This window comes from Carcharhinus amblyrhynchos, chromosome 15 (genome assembly GCF_965287045.1).
Source record: "Carcharhinus amblyrhynchos chromosome 15, sCarAmb.v2.hapA, whole genome shotgun sequence".
Taxonomy (NCBI): Eukaryota; Metazoa; Chordata; class Chondrichthyes; order Carcharhiniformes; family Carcharhinidae; genus Carcharhinus; species Carcharhinus amblyrhynchos.
In genome coordinates, this window is record NC_137338.1 from 6,910,232 (window position 1) to 6,925,999 (window position 15,768).

Genomic DNA, 15,768 nt, shown 5'->3' on the forward strand with positions numbered 1-15,768 from the left:
AAAACAATTAACACACACCTAAAACAATTTCCTCAACACTTGGAAACATCGAGACGGGATGGCTAAGGTCGAATACTGTAAATAAAGTATTAGCATTTGAATCACACACTGCACCGAAGTTCAGGGATAACTATAGCCTGCTGCTGCCAGGGACGGGCAGAGCACTTTCGAGACTGTCCGATTGTATGTCCTGACTGCGCTTCTCCGTCGACGTAAAAGAAAATAAAGCTGTGCCATTATTAAACTTCACCCTGAGTCCGTAGTGATCGTTTCGCCCACTCGTGCTAACAAGTGTTACAAGTAGGCTTACATTAACGCTGCAATGAAGTTACTGTGAAAATCCCCCAGTCACCACATTCTGGTGCCTGTTCGGTTACAGCGAGGGAGAATTTTGTGTGGCCAATCCACCTAACCAGCACATTTTTCGTATTGTGGGAGGAAACTGGAGCATCTGAAGGAAACCGATGCTAACACAGGGAGAACGTGCAAACTCTACACAGACAGTGACCCAAGCCGGGATTTGAACCTGCTTTCCTGGCGCTGTGAGGCAGCAGTGCTAACTGCTGTGCCACCATGCCACTGTGTCTGTGTTGTTTTTAAGGTTTTGTGCATGTTGTACTCCCCTATTTTTAATTAACCTCTGCCAAGTACTAACAATCAGTCTTGAAATCCACACCACACTGAAGCAGCTCTTACAGCCAAAACACTGATAAGCACCTGTCTTGATGACAATTCCACAGAAAATGCAATATCGACACCCATACATCATTCAGGCAATTGGGACGATGAGCCCAGGAATATACTAACAACACAAGCTCTCTTATCTCAAACAAGTGGGCACAGAAACTATCCAAGGCATCCCGTTATCTCCACAGAAAGTCATAAAGGCTAATGCAATGCCAGAAAAAACAATAGAATGATGAGGATGCTTTCACAGGTAATTGATATGTTCAGAATCCAGTCAGGAGGAAGTGACATCTGCACTGACCATCACGCTTCAGAAGTGAATCAGAGACTGAGCATGCTCCAACTGAACCAAAGACTGAGCATGCACTGCCAGAACCAGAGACTGATCATGTATTGCCTGAACCAAAGACTGAGCATGCACTACCTAAACCAGAGTCTCTGAGGTGGAGATGTCGGTGTTGGAGTGGGGTGGGCACAGTGAGAAATCTCACAGCAGCGTGTTAAAGTCCAACAGGTGGCACGAGCTTTCGGAGCTTTGCTCCTTCATCAGGTCAGTGGCCTAAATGGTCAGACTGTCATAGGATCAAATTAAAATTAAGTGAGTAAAGGTTCACAGAACACCCCAAAAACTTGCACAATGCACTAAAACAACTCTTAAAATTCTCTGAAGGAAATTGGTAAACTGGGACATGTGGGGTTGAATTCCCTGACCTCACTCGAGGCAGGGGTTCTCCAGTCCCGCCGCAGTGAACGGAGATCTGGCTGAGTCCCAAATCATCCATTCTTGCTGGTGACAGACCGTGAGTGGCCACGGAATTCCATCCATGGCTTTGGTGCGTTTTCTCAAAACTCAATGCGAACAGCTGAGAGAGACTTCAGCAATTTCCGTCAGCTGCTCGCACTGTTAGCCATTGCAGGAGCCAGGCAGAGACTGGAGACTGTGGACAGCTCCAATCAGCTGATTAATGTTCCCTCAAGTCTCCACTGTCTGCCTGTCTCCTGTAGTTTTTGCCAGTGTCAATGAAATTGCCCCCCCAAGATCTGGCTTTGCTTGAAATCAGTCAAAGCCTTTAAATCAGTCAGTACAGCTATCAAACTGTGCTAAATAACTGAAGCGCTTAGTACGTTTCAAGTAGCAGCATTGTAATTGACATCTCTAGTAATGATAAATAGGAAGTGCCATCCTCTCGATTTAGCTGGTCTGGACAAGTGTGGTTAGTGTAAGTACTGCAGACTCTATTGCGATGTGTCCTGGACTGTACTGTTGTATCATGTGCGCTTAGAATACTTAATACTTTAAATGGTTTCTCTCTCGTGTGTGCTGGTCTGAGAGTTTAGGATATTTATGCTCTATTGTAAAGCAAAAGTAAACGTTCATTTATTAGTCACAAGTAAGGCTTACATTAACGCTGCAATGAAGTTACTGTGAAATTCCCCTAGTCGCCACAGTCTGGCACCTAACCAGCTCATCTTTCGGACTGTGGGAGGAAACCGGAGGAAACCCACGCAGGCACTGGGAGAACGTGCAAATTCCACATAGGCAGTGGCCCAAGCTGGGAATCGAACTGGGTCTCTGGCGTTGTGAAACAACAGTGCTAACCACTGTGCCACCGTGCCACCCCTATTGCACCTCTAAAATTGCATTTCAGGATTGAATCCCTCTTGGAGAAACCCACAGGTTTCCTCCATGCCTCTCTCGGCATTCACCACTGCCTCATGAGGAGCAACTGCCCTAACCTTACCTCTTGCCAGCCTCCACACCCAATGCACTCAATTGGGGGATAATTCTCTGAAACTCCCTCCCATTCCATTGCTGTGCCGATCCTGTGAACTCTGGAGCCGGATCTGAAAGCACCACCTCTCCAAATTATCCTCAAAAATGTCTGTAAACAAGGAATCAAAGAGCGGAATTTTTCCAGCCATGGAATCGTAGTGAGCGGGACACAGACCATGAAAGGTATGTTGACCTCGGGCAGGATTTTCCAGTTTTCATAGATCATAGATCAAATAATCCTATAGTGCAGAAGGAGGCCATTCGGCCCATTGGGTCTGCACTGACCACAATTCTACCAAGGCCCTATCCCCATGCATTTACCCTGGCTAATCCCCCTGACACTAAGGGGTAATTGAGCATGGCCAATCCTCCTAACCAACATGTCTTTGGAGTGGGGGAGGAAACCGGAGCACTCGGACACGGAGACAATGTGCAAACTCCACATGGATGGTGACCCAAGCTGGAAATCGAACCTGTGTCCCTGGCACTGTGAGGCAGTGGTGCTAACCACTGTGCCACGTTTGGGGCGATGTTTGGGGCATTTTGGGGCTGTTTTGGCGTGAGTAGGGCCAGGAAACCCCAGCCAAAGGCTCAGCAACAGTGTCATTCATGTCCAACTGATGCTCTGGGTAGAGTTTTAAACTGAAAATATTTGGAATGCTTGGTGATGTGTCAGAGGTGGCTCTGTTGATAGCACACTGGCCTCTGAATGATGAGCTCCAGGTTCAAATCTATCCCTGAGCCTGAGTACAAAAATCAAGGCTAACACTTCATTACATTACTGAGGGAACACTGCATTGTTGGCGATGCCATCTTTCAGATGAAATGTCAAATCAAGGTCCCGTCTGCCTGCTTGAGTGGATTTTAAAAATCCCATAGCATTATATTGAAGAGGAGCAGGGGAGTTATCATGCAGAAGGAGGCTGTTTGGCTTATCAAGTCTGTACTGACTCTGAGTATCTTACTCAGGCCCTCTCCCCCCAATCTTATCCCCATAACATTGCACATTCACCATGGCTAATCCATCTCGCCCTACTCATCTTGGTACACTAAGGGACAATTTAACATGACCAATCCACGAAAACTGCACATCTTGGACAGTGGGAGGAAACCGGAGCACCCAGAGGAAACCCACACAGACACAGGGAGAATGTGCAAACTCCACACAGACAGTCACTGAAAGCCAGCGTTGAACCCAGGCCCCTGGCACTGTGAGGCAGCAGTGCGAACCACTGTGCTACCATGCTGTCCCAATGCCCTAGCACTGATGTCTTGGCCAACATTCATCCCTCAGCCATCACAAAAATACAGATTACCAGGTCTTCATAACATTAATTAGTCTGGGAGTTTGCTAAATTCAAATTGGCTACCTACTTTACAACAGCGAATATACTTCAAAAAGTACTTCATTGGCTGTAAAGCACTTTGAGATGTCTGCTGGTTGTGAAAAGTGATATGTAAATACAAGTCCGTCTTTTTCTTTCTGCCCAAGGCATATTCACCTTGAAATAAAAATTGGAAATTTCTTCTAAGTCATTGTTCTAGATTCTCTTAAGGTTAACATGCAGGTTCAGTTAGGAAGGCAAATGCAATGTTAGTATTCATGTCAAGATGGCGAGAATATAGAGCAGGGATGTACTTCTGAGACAGTATAAGGCTCTGGTCAGACCCCATTTGGAGTATTGTGAGCAGTTTTGGACCCGATATCTAAGGAAGGATATGCTGGCCTTGGAAAGGGTCTAGAGGAGGTTCACAAGAATGATCGCTGGAGTGAAGAGCTTGTCGTATGAGGAACAGTTGAGGACTCTGGGTCTGTACTCGTTGGAGTTTAGAAGGATGAGGGGGTATCTTATTAAAACTTACAGGATGCTGCAAGGCCTGGATAGAGTGGACATGGAGAAGATGTTTCCACTAGTAGGAAAAGCTAGAACCAGAGGGCATAACTTCAAGCTGAAGGGGCGATCCTTTAAGACAAAGATGAGGAGGAATTTCCTCAGCCAGAGAGTGGAAAATCTTTAGAATTCTTTGGTGCAGGAGGAGGCCAGGTCATTGAGTGTCTTTAAGACAGAGATACATAGGTTCTTGATCAATAAGGGGATCGGGGTTATGGGGAAAAGGTAGGAGAGCGAGGATGAGAAAAAAAAATCATGATTGAATGGCGGAGCAGACTCAATGGGCCGAGTGGCCTCATTCTGCTCCTTTGTCTTATGGTTTAAGTGGATAATTGAATCAATGGTAGGAAGTAATTTAGCTGTGTCACAGCCACAGAAATATATCTGGGTAAAAATGTTTTGGATTTGACCGTTCATTTGTAGAAACATTCTAAACTCACAATGGGTGCCATCAAATGAACAGGTCGATTGCACTGCCTAGCTTTTGTTGGTGGGAAACTATTAGAGTTTTGCATTGTATTTGCAAATATCTGTAACATGTTTAGATTGTTAATAAGCCCAGGTCAAATGTGGGCAATGGTGTGACACTTTCTTGATTAAGTTGCTTCACACTCCATTGGCTTTGAATGTTCCATGGAAAAAAATTCAAATTGTGAAATTCCAAAGCTGGAAGTTTTTCCAAATGTTTCAACATTAGGAAGGATTCAGGTGTCCGACTGAGCGGCAGTATGGTGATGTCTTGATGAAATATTCCAGTCTTCTCATAGGCAGCACATCGGTTATTCTCCTTGCAGTGACACGATGACACATTTGATTTGATTTGATTTGATTTATTATTGTCACATGTATCAGTACACAGTATTCTTTGTACTTCTTTCTTGCATGCTATACAGACAAAGCATACTGTTCATAGAGAAGGAAACAAGAGATTGCAGAATGCAGGGTTACAGTCATGGCTCGGGTGTAGAGAAAGATCAACTTAATGCGAAGTAGGTCCATTCAAAAGTCTGACGGCAGCAGGGAAGAAGCTGTTCTTGAGTCGGTTGATACGTGACCTCAGACTTTTGTAAAATTTTTGCGAAGGAAGAAGATGAATGTCCTGAGTGTGTGGGATCCCTGATTATGCTGGCTGCTTTTCTAAGGCAGCAGGAAGTATAGACAGTGTTTATGGATGGAAGGCTGGTTTGCGTGATGGACTAAGCTTCGTTTATGAACCCTTGTAGTTTCTTATGGTCTTGGGTACCAAGCTGTGATACAACCAGAAAGAATACTTTCCATGATGCATCTGTAAAAGTTGGTGAGAGTCGTAGCCGACATGCCAAATTTCCTTTGTCTTCTGAGAAAGTAGAGGCGTTGGTGGGCTTTCTTAACTATAGTGTCAGCATGGAGGGACCAGGACAGGATGGTGGTGATCTGGACACCTAGAAATTTGAAGCTGTCGACCATTTCTACTTAGGATGTTTCTTCGGATGTTGACTGTCTATCCATCAATGGTCCTTTGTTTTGTACTCCCCTGCAAGTTGAAACATCAGGTGGGATTTTCGAGCCATGCTCGCCCCAAAGCTGGAAAATCCCACCCTAGATCAACAGACCTTTCCATGATTTAAAAGATTTCCATCAGGTCAGCCCTCAGCCTATTTTTTCCCAAGAGGACAGAACCCAGACTGTTCAGTCTTTCATGAAATGTATAATATAATTACAATGGCTATTCCACAACACCTTGAAATGGATTTGAACAGTTATCTAACACAAGGCATTTTGTGCACCTGGTAAAGGGCAGGTGTGAACTGCAGGATAATATTTCAGCATGAGCCAAGTCTTCTGTCTGGGTAGGAAGAGTAATTATGATGTGGATGTGCCGGCGTTGGACTGGGGTAAACACAGTAAAAAGTCTGGTGTTGTCAGACTTTTTACTAGGAAGAGTAAGCCAGAGGAGGAAAGACGACATGTTACTGACAACGTGAGGGTCTTTCTAATCAGGAGTAAGCAATACAATATCATAAATTAGCAACATACCAAATACTTTTACAGATAACTGCTCTTCCACACTCCCTGCTTTGTTTGTTGCCCTGCAGACGTATGATCCAGTATCCTCTTGGGCAATGTTCCTTATCATCAGCTCTGTGTTTGTGTTCAGTGAGTACTTTTCATCTTCCTCAATAAGTCTCCCATTCCTGCAAGGTGAAAGAGTGAAAGTTCACGATTGCGGATTTTAAAGGAAGTGTCATCATACCTTCCCCTATTCTCCAACCAAAGCCTTCACTCTCGGGCATGTGACAAAACTGTGCCTTTAACAAATGTATTTGTGCCATGTTTCTTGTGCAGGATTTGTTTTAACTGTTGGCTCTATTAACTGGTGCCGCTTTGTCTGTAGCCGGTTGCTCTATTGATACTGCAGAAGTATAATTGCTCCTAATTGCTGGAATGTTTGTTTTAATCTTGTCTAATGCTGTTCTGCTATTTTAGTTTATTCCCCAGGGGTTATTCAGAGTAGGACTTAATTAGGTTGATTGACAAGAGAAGTCATGTGGCTGGGTGGAGCTAGGTTTACAGAAAGATAATAAGTTGGCTGTTGAAGATTGATTTTAGATAGAATAGATACTCTTTTACTTAATATGGATTCCTGTTGCTTATAAATAGATTTTTCTTTGGAGTTGCTGTTTGAGGGCTGTAGAAATAAATAATTCTTTGTCTTTCTGGATTTAGAGACAGTGATCTGCCAGGAAGTCTTAGAATCCTTACGGTAGGTCATTTAGCCTAACAAGTCTCATTTTCTGAGGTTCTATGGTTTGAAGTTAGATCTTTCTCCGGAGACTGCTGCACGGGGTCAGAAGACAGACAGATGCTTTTCTGGATCTCTGTCCAGGGGTATTCAAAGGCTAGAAATCTAGCATCCATGTGAGCATAGTTGTTTTTGATACAAACTGATTCTGAAGAAGGATGTATGTCTACGGGGATATTGCTTAAATTGGAACAATAGAGATAGTTGGCCGTTAAAAATTGTAACTTGTCATGCTTAAGCATTTCAATTGGTAAAAGTGATGTAAGTTCTTTTTGTTACACTTTAACTGTGTTGTTGAATAAAGTTTGTTGTAATAAAAGCTTCCTGGTGGGCCAATCGAATCATACCTGTGGCAAAACATCTTATGCTCACCCTAATGCCAAAATCAAAATAAAAAGTTTGGGGGTCTAGGCTAACATCAGAATATAGCTTGGAGTTTCTGATCTGGTCCCAAACAGGCATCAATGTATCCATCCTGTATCATTCAGTTTATATCTCTCTGTACATTTAACCCCCCGACCTTTCCACCTGACCTCTGCATGCCTTAGTCATGGGATCACCTCGATTAAATAAAGACACAAAATCTTCTAGCAGCCCAATCAGCATCTGAAGGAGCAAAGAAACATGTGATTCTTCATCAGCCACGGATGTTGAACAACTTGTCACTTCATTTCTCAAACTTTGCATCTTTTATTTCAATTTTTCAGCATTTTCGCAATCTTCCTTTTGTCTTTTTTTATTACATGCTTTTCAGACGATTGCTCAGAAACAGCCTGGGGTTGGTGTTTTTTATTTGTTCACAAGCAACACTTTACAGGCACAATGCAGCCAGTGACAGGCACTTTGTGCTGTTGCTAAAGGGGGTAATCTACACAAATAAAGACCAAAATTGCTGTATACATTTGGAACACAATCTGGTCACGTAAACTTCCTTTTCCAATTTAACAAAAGGATTAACTGTTTTCAGACAAGGTCTTCCTGAAAATGGTTGACAACAACAGCAATTTGCATTTGTATGGCACCTTTTTAAGACAGAGGGAAAAAAAACCACCCAAAGGCGCTTCACAAGTGTGTAGTTGGACAAAACTTGACACCACGCCAAGAAAGAGATGTTCAGAAGAATGTCTGAGTGAGCTTGGTCAAAGGGCCAAGTTTTATGGATGACATGAAAGGGAGAAACAGGGGAAGAAAAGGAGATATTTTGAGTGGGGGCATCATGGCACAGTGGTTAGCGCTGCTGCCTTACAGTGCCAGGGACCCAGGTTCAATTCTGGCCATGGGTCACTGTCTGCATGGAGTTTGCACTTTCTCCCCGAGTCTGTGTGAGTTTCCTTCGGGTGCTCCGGTTTCCTCTCAAGTTCCAATGGATTAAGTTGATTGGCCATGTTAAATTGACCTTGGTATCAGGGGATTAGCAGCGTGGATGTGTGGGGCCTGGATGGGATTGTGGTCGCTGCAGAATCGAGGGCCTCCTTCTGTATTGTAGGGATTCTATGATTCTACAAGTGGGGAAGTTCTAGAGCTTCGGGACCTAGGAAGCTAAGGAATGGCAGCCAATGATGGAGTGAAGGTGCAAAAGGCTATTCAGAAAAAGAAAGTGCTGGAAAATCTCAGCAGGTCTGGGCATCATGTGTGCAGGAACTCCAAGGTTTCTTGTGATGTTAGCCAACGTTTCAAGTCTGGGTGACCCTTCATCAGAGCTGAGTCTTGCCTTTATTTTGCATGAGACTATACTTGAATTCACATAGAGATCGCCAAAGATCGTAGCACCTGGGAACCAACATTGGGAAATCCAACATTGGAACCAAAACACAGGAAGATTAAGCTGAGGCTGTTGATGGTCTGTATAGGTGATCAAGTGAACAGAGTTATATTACAACCAGTAGAGTTATGAATATACACAAGTGTGTTAGAGAGAGTGTAATGTAGGAGGTCAGCCAGAGGTGTTTTTTTTATTCATTTGTAGGACATGGGCATAGCTGGCTGGCCAGCATTTATAGAACATAGAACACCACAGCACAGTACAGGTCCTCGTTGTTGCACTGACCAGTGGAACCAATCTAATGACCCTCTATAAACTAAACTATTCCAATATTATCCATATGTCTATCCAATGACCATTTGAACGCCCTTAAAGTTGGCGAGTCCACTACTGCTGCAGGCAGGGCATGCCACGCCCTTACTACCCTCTGAGTAAAGAACCTACCTCTGACATCCGTCCTATATTTATCACCCCTCAATTTAAAGCTATGTCCCCTCATGCTAACCATCACCATCCGAGGAAAAAGGCCCCCACTGTCCATCCTATCTAATCCTCTGATCATCTTGTATGCCTCAATTAAGTCACCACTTAACTTTCTTCTCTCTAACGAAAACAGCCTCAAGTCCCTCAGCCTTTCCTCATAAGACCTTCCCACCATACCAGGCAACATCCTGGTAAACCTCCTCTGCACCCTTTCCAATGCTTCCACATCTTTCTTATAATGCGGTGACCAGAACTGCACGCAATACTCCAAGTGCGGCCACACCAGAGTTTTGTACAGCTGCAACATGATCTCATGGGTCTGAAACTCAATCTCTCTACCAATAAAAGCTAACACACCGGACGCCTTCTTAACAACCCTATCAACCTGGGTGCCTACTTTCAGGGATCTATGCACATGCACACCGAGATCTCTCTGCTCATCCACACTACCAAGAGTCTTTCCATTAGCCCAATACCCTGTAATCCTTCCAAAGTGAATCACCTCACAATTTTCAGCATTAAACTCCATTTGCCATCTCTCAGCCCAGCTCTGCAGCTTATCTATGTCCCTTTGAAAACTGTGACATCCATCCGCACTGTCTACAACTCCTCCGACTTTAGTGTCATCCACAAATTTACTAACCCATCCTTCTACACCCTCATCTAGGTCATTTATAAAAATGACAAACAGCAGTGGCCCCAAAACAGATCCCTGCGGTACACCACTAGTAACTGAACTCCAGGTTGAGTATTTCCCATCAACCACTACCCTCTGTCTCCTTTCAGCCAGCCAATTCCTGATCCAAACCGCTAAATCACCCTCAATCCCATGCCTCCGTATTTTCTGCACTAGCTTACCATGGGGAACCTTATCAAACGCTTTACTGAAATGCCCATCTTTAGTTGCCCTTACTCAGAGGGCTGTTGAGAGTGGCTCTGGAGTCACGTGTAGACCAGGCCAGGTAAGGAAGACAAATTTCCTTCCCTAAAGGACATTAGTGAACCAGATGAATTTTCCTGACAATCGACAATGCCTTCATGGTCATCAGTAGATTCTTAATTCCAGATAGTTTTTATTGAATTCAAATTCCACCATCTGCCATGGTGGGATTCGAACCCGAGTCCCCAAAACATTATCTGGGTTTCTGAATTAATAGTCTAGCGATGATACCACTAGGCCATCACTTCCCTTGCAATTGTCACAGCTGGAGATAGAGGAGGAGGATTTGGGAGGGTTGGGGCTCAATATGAATCACAGTGTTCTTATCTGAGGAAGGATGTCCTTGCTACATAGGGAGCACAGCAAAGGTTTACCAGGCTGATTCCAGGTCTGTCATATGAGGAGAGATTAGGTCAGTTAGCATTGTATTCACTGGAGTTTAGAAGAGTGAAGGATGATCTCATGGAAACTTATAAAATTCTCACAGGGTTAGATATTGTAGATTCAGGAAGAATGTTCTCTATGGTGGGGGAGTCCAGAACTAGGGGTCATAGTTTGAGAATAAGGGGTAAACCTTTTAGAAATGAGGTGAGGAGAAACTTCTTCATCCAGAGAGTGGTGAATGTGTGGAATTCACTACCACAGAATATAGTTGAGACCAAAATGTTGCCTGATTTCAAAAAGAAATTAGATATAGCTCTTGGGGCTAAAAGGATCAAGGGATATGGAGCAAAGGGGGGGAAAATCAGGATTTTGAATTTGATGATCAGCTATGATCAAAATCAAAATGAATGGCGGAGCAGGCTCAAAGGATTGAATGGCCTATTCCTGCTCCTAATTTCTAAATAGGTTTTTTTTTTAAAAGGATGCAGATTGCTTTATGAGCTGATCACAAGATGTCATTAGCGTGTGTACTCAGGCTGCTATTTTACTTTCAGTTTTATATTTTGATACACAGCAGAGAGCAGCTCTTCAATAAAACCTATATAGTGTGTTAGTTTGAATCAATGTGTGCAAACAACATTCTTTTCTTTGTGTAAAACCCACAACCCCTGACATGGGTAGTACACTACATCTCATTTAACCCAGTGACAGCAGTGGGGATGGGGATAGAATTCGCAGCCAAGGAATAAAGTTTGTGTTGGAAGGGAAATTAAAATCTGGCTACAATTGGATAGGTAAGGGTGGAATTGGCGAAGGCAATTCCACTCAGTTGGACATAGCAGCTAAAATTATGATTATAAATAAATAAATGAATTCAATACAGTTATTAAATCAAATCAATTATGAATTGTCAATTATGATATGAATGAAAATATTACAAACATACAAAAAGTAGGCCATTCAGCCCATCGCGCCTGCTCTGTCATCTAATAAGATCATGGCTGATCTGATAGTAACCTCAACATTGCATCCCAACTATCCCCAACAATCTATCACCAGCTTGCTTCATCAACAATCCATTCGGTGCTGCCTTAATAATATTCAGAGACTCTGGCTGGACTTTTACTGGCCAGCCCACCGTGGGTGTGGGTGAGAGGTGGAGCATGGGAGGTCTGTTGACCTCAGGATGTTATTGTTTTGGGTTGAGTGAGGAAATAGAATCCCACCCTCTGCTGCCACCACCTTTTCAGTAAAAGAGTTTCAATGTCTCGTAACCCTCTGAATGAAAGAACTTTGTCTAATCTCTATTTTAAATAGGTGAACCCTATATTCTTAAACAGTGACACCTCATTCTAGATTGTCCTATAACAGGACAAACCTGGAATCCCAGAGTGCAGAAAGAGGCCATTTGGCCCATTGAGTCTGCACCAATCACAATCCCACCCAGGCCTTATTCCCATAACCCCACTTATTTACCCTGCCCCTGACATGAAGATTCAATTTGACCAATCAAACCAGCACGTCTTTCGGACTGTGGAAGAAAACTGAAGCACCAGAGGAAACCCACACAGACACGAGGCGAATGTGCAAACTCCACACAGACAGTGACCCAAGGCCGGAATTGAACCCAAGCCCCTGGTGCTGTGAGGCACAGCAACACTGCCATTGTGCCACCCACAAACCTCTCTACGTCCATGAGTACATTAATTACAGATGAAGCAACTAAGTGTTCATTGCTGATATAAATCACATTAGCACTATGAATTTTTAGTGTTCATTACTGATTTGAATCAATTAAAGTGTTAAATACTTATATGCATAAATTAACATTAATTCCTGGCATGAATCAATTGAATTGTTAATAATTGAATTGAATTAATGAACATGTTAATCACTTAAATCAATTAAAGTATTCTTCACTTCTCTGCTGTAAAGAGCATGTGTGTATCAGTTGATGATGGGAAGAGTTGTGATGGCTCTTATAGTTGGGCAGCCTGCCAAAATTCAATGGTAAGACATAGAGTCAGAGAATTATAGAACCCCAACAAGGCAGAGGAGACAATTCGGCTCATTGAGCCTGCATAGACAACAACCCCTGCCTTCCCTATAATCCCATGTATTTACCCTGCTAGTCCCTCTGATACCCCATACATCTTCCATAGCTAATCCACCCACTAACACTTTTGGGACAATTTAGCATGGCCAATCAACCTAACCTGCACCTAGAACCACAGAACCTGACAGTGCAGAAAGAGGCCCTTCGGCCCATCGAGTCTGCACCAAACACAATCCCACCCAGGCCCTACCCCCATACCCCTATATATTATACCCTCTAATCCCTCTAACCTACACATCCCAGGACACTAAGGGGCAATTTCTGAGCATGGCAAATCAACACCTTTGTACCGTGGGAGGAAACTGGAGGAAACCCACAGAGACACGGGGAGAACATTGCAAATTCCACACAGTTTGTCATCCGAGGCTGGAATTGAACTCGGGGGGTCCCTGGCGCTGTGAGGCAGCCGTGCTAACCACTGTGAGGCAGGAGCACTTGAGAGAGATAATAGATCCATTGAACGATAGTCCAGCTGGAGTCACCATGGGAGCAGGAGGAAAGGTCACTGGCAGATCCTTCCTGACCCTGCTCTTCATGTTCATACGCACTGTCACAGCTAAAGCATTGACAAGGTCAGAAAACTGACATCCAGAGCACTTCCATTTAAATTACAAACCACCGCAGCCTGTTCCGAACCTAACACTTCACATTTATTGTTTGGGTTTTAGGTGACAGATGTATTAACCTGACTGCTCAATTGTATGTTTGTTCCCCCATAAAAGTACACTCTATCCATCAAGCATAATTCATCTACAATTACAATTGACACACGTGTCATTGCCATGTGATATGTTTGTGCTTCCTCCCTCTCTCTGTGAATAAACCCATGGTAAGCCCAGAGACAGCCTAGTTAAGCTGGTTTACTGTGAGCTGTTAAAACATTCCCGATATTGACACTGAATATCTTGTTACTGAGCACCTGACTGAACCCATTATCTGCTTTGCTGGATTACAAAGTGATTTTGGATATATCTTCATGCTAAAGCTCTGTAACATCGCATGGGATTCCCCCAAAAATGTGCCAATTTCATGTAACAACTAGAATAAATCACGCTGGCCATTTCAGCCGGATTTTTAAAATGAATCTCCCGCGCCGTGCACTGCAGAGTGTATGACAGTAGAGAGATACAGGTGGTTCGTCTGGATAGGACAGTGTGATTGACTTGGAGGGCCGAAGGGCCTGTTCCTGTGCTGTACTGTTCTTTGTTCATAGTGCAAGTCAGTGGGTGGGGCCTATTCCCACTGGAGAAGCCTGTAGCATAGCACTGAGAGGGCCATTGCGCATGCGCCTATCTGTCAGTGCCGAGATCAGTGCAAGCACTGCTGGCCTCCCAATTGCTGACCAGCCCCGTGACCCCTGCATTGCAAGTCGTGGGACTTCCCACCCCTTTACCACCCAATCGCTTGCCTCCTAGGTGTCCCTAGGGCAAGCCTGCTCATCCCCTCCTTGGCCTGCCTCGATCCATCACGCCAACCAGCCTCCCATCCATTGACCCTGTCTATATTTTCCACTGCCTCGGCAAAGCAGCCAGCATAATTAAGGACCCCATGCACCCCAGACATTCTCTCTTTAATCTTCTCCTTTCAGGAAAAGGATACAAAAGTCTGAGGTCACGTACCAACCAACTCAAGAACTGCTTCTTCCCTGCTGCTCTCAGAATTTTGAATGGACCTACCTCACATTAAGTTGACCTTTCTCTACACTCTATGACTGTAACACTACACTTTGCACTCTCTCTTTCCCTTCTCTATGAAACCAGATTAACAAATTCTCCTTTACTTTAGCTGCCAAAGCTATCACATTTCTTTTTTGCCCTCCCAATTTCCCCTTATCAGTGTACCCGTAAACTTCTTCTATTCCTCACAGGATTCACTTGACCCCAGCACCTGATACCTGACATACGCTTCCTTCTTTTAATTGACCAGAGCCTCAGTATCTCATGCCATGTTCCATGCTCCTGCCAGCCTTGCCCTTCACACTAGCAGGAACTTGCTAGCCCTGAACTCTCGCTATCTTGCTTTTGAAAGCCTCACACTTGCCAGAGATTCATTCACTACAAACAGCCTCCCCCAATCAACTTTTTTAAAGTTCCTGTCTAACACCATCAAACTATGGTTTTGAGTGTATTGCTCAGGCCTGTTGGTTGAATTAAGGACAGAGGCCTGAATATAAAAGACCCAGTGATTTTTATTGTTGTGACTTAAAGTACAGATTAATTCTAGAGATTTACCGCCCCGCCCGCCACAGGAGTCGGAGTGGGCAAGGGGCGGACATGGGAAAGTATATTGACCTCGGTTGGGATTTTAATGTTTTGAGATGAGTAAGGCTGTAAAATTTGGACCATTCAGCTTTGATCTCATTGTTTAAAGTAAGGCAGGGAGGTGGATGAGACAGACCAGTGGTCCTGTAGATTAAACAGTAAAACTCAAACTGGATCAGGAAGCTTCAGTTTCTGTAGAGCATTTATAAAATGATGACACATTCGAATCACAAAAGTGGTGGTTTGCAAGTTCTGCTTTGCACTGATATGACCTGCATGAAAATCACTTGGTCATTAGCTATTGAGCTGCATGGTAGCACAGTGGTTAACACTGCTGCCTCGCAGTGCCAGGCACTCAGGTTCAATACCAGTCTTGGGTCACTGTCTGCATGGAGTTTGCACATTGTCCCAGTGTCTGCATGGGTTCCCTCCGGTTTCCCCCTCCACAGTCCGAACGTGTGTGGAGGAGATGGATTGACCATGATAAATTGCCCCTTAAAGTCTAATGGGGATTAACAGGGTAAATACAGTGTTGTGGGGATAGGGCCTGGGTGAGATTGTTGTCAGATCAGGCTCAATGGGCTGAATGGTCTCCTTCTGCAGGTCAGGTTTCTATGCTCAGTGTTCTAGTCACATCCGCGTGAGTTTGAAACATAATTCAATAACATTAGTTGAAGGATTTTATTA

The 15,768-nt window shown here is 44.0% G+C and overlaps 1 protein-coding gene across 3 annotated transcripts in view; it reads right to left on the reverse strand.

Moving 5' to 3' along the window:
* Positions 1-15,768, reverse strand: part of ncam2a (neural cell adhesion molecule 2a) — a 1,336,232-nt gene that overhangs the window by 320,582 nt on the left and 999,882 nt on the right. For all 3 annotated transcript variants that reach the window (XM_080203386.1, XM_080203385.1, XM_080203387.1), the window contains exon 7: positions 6,370-6,527. In XM_080203386.1, the coding sequence (XP_080059512.1) occupies positions 6,370-6,527 (158 nt within the window). The remainder of the gene's footprint in view (positions 1-6,369; positions 6,528-15,768) is intronic.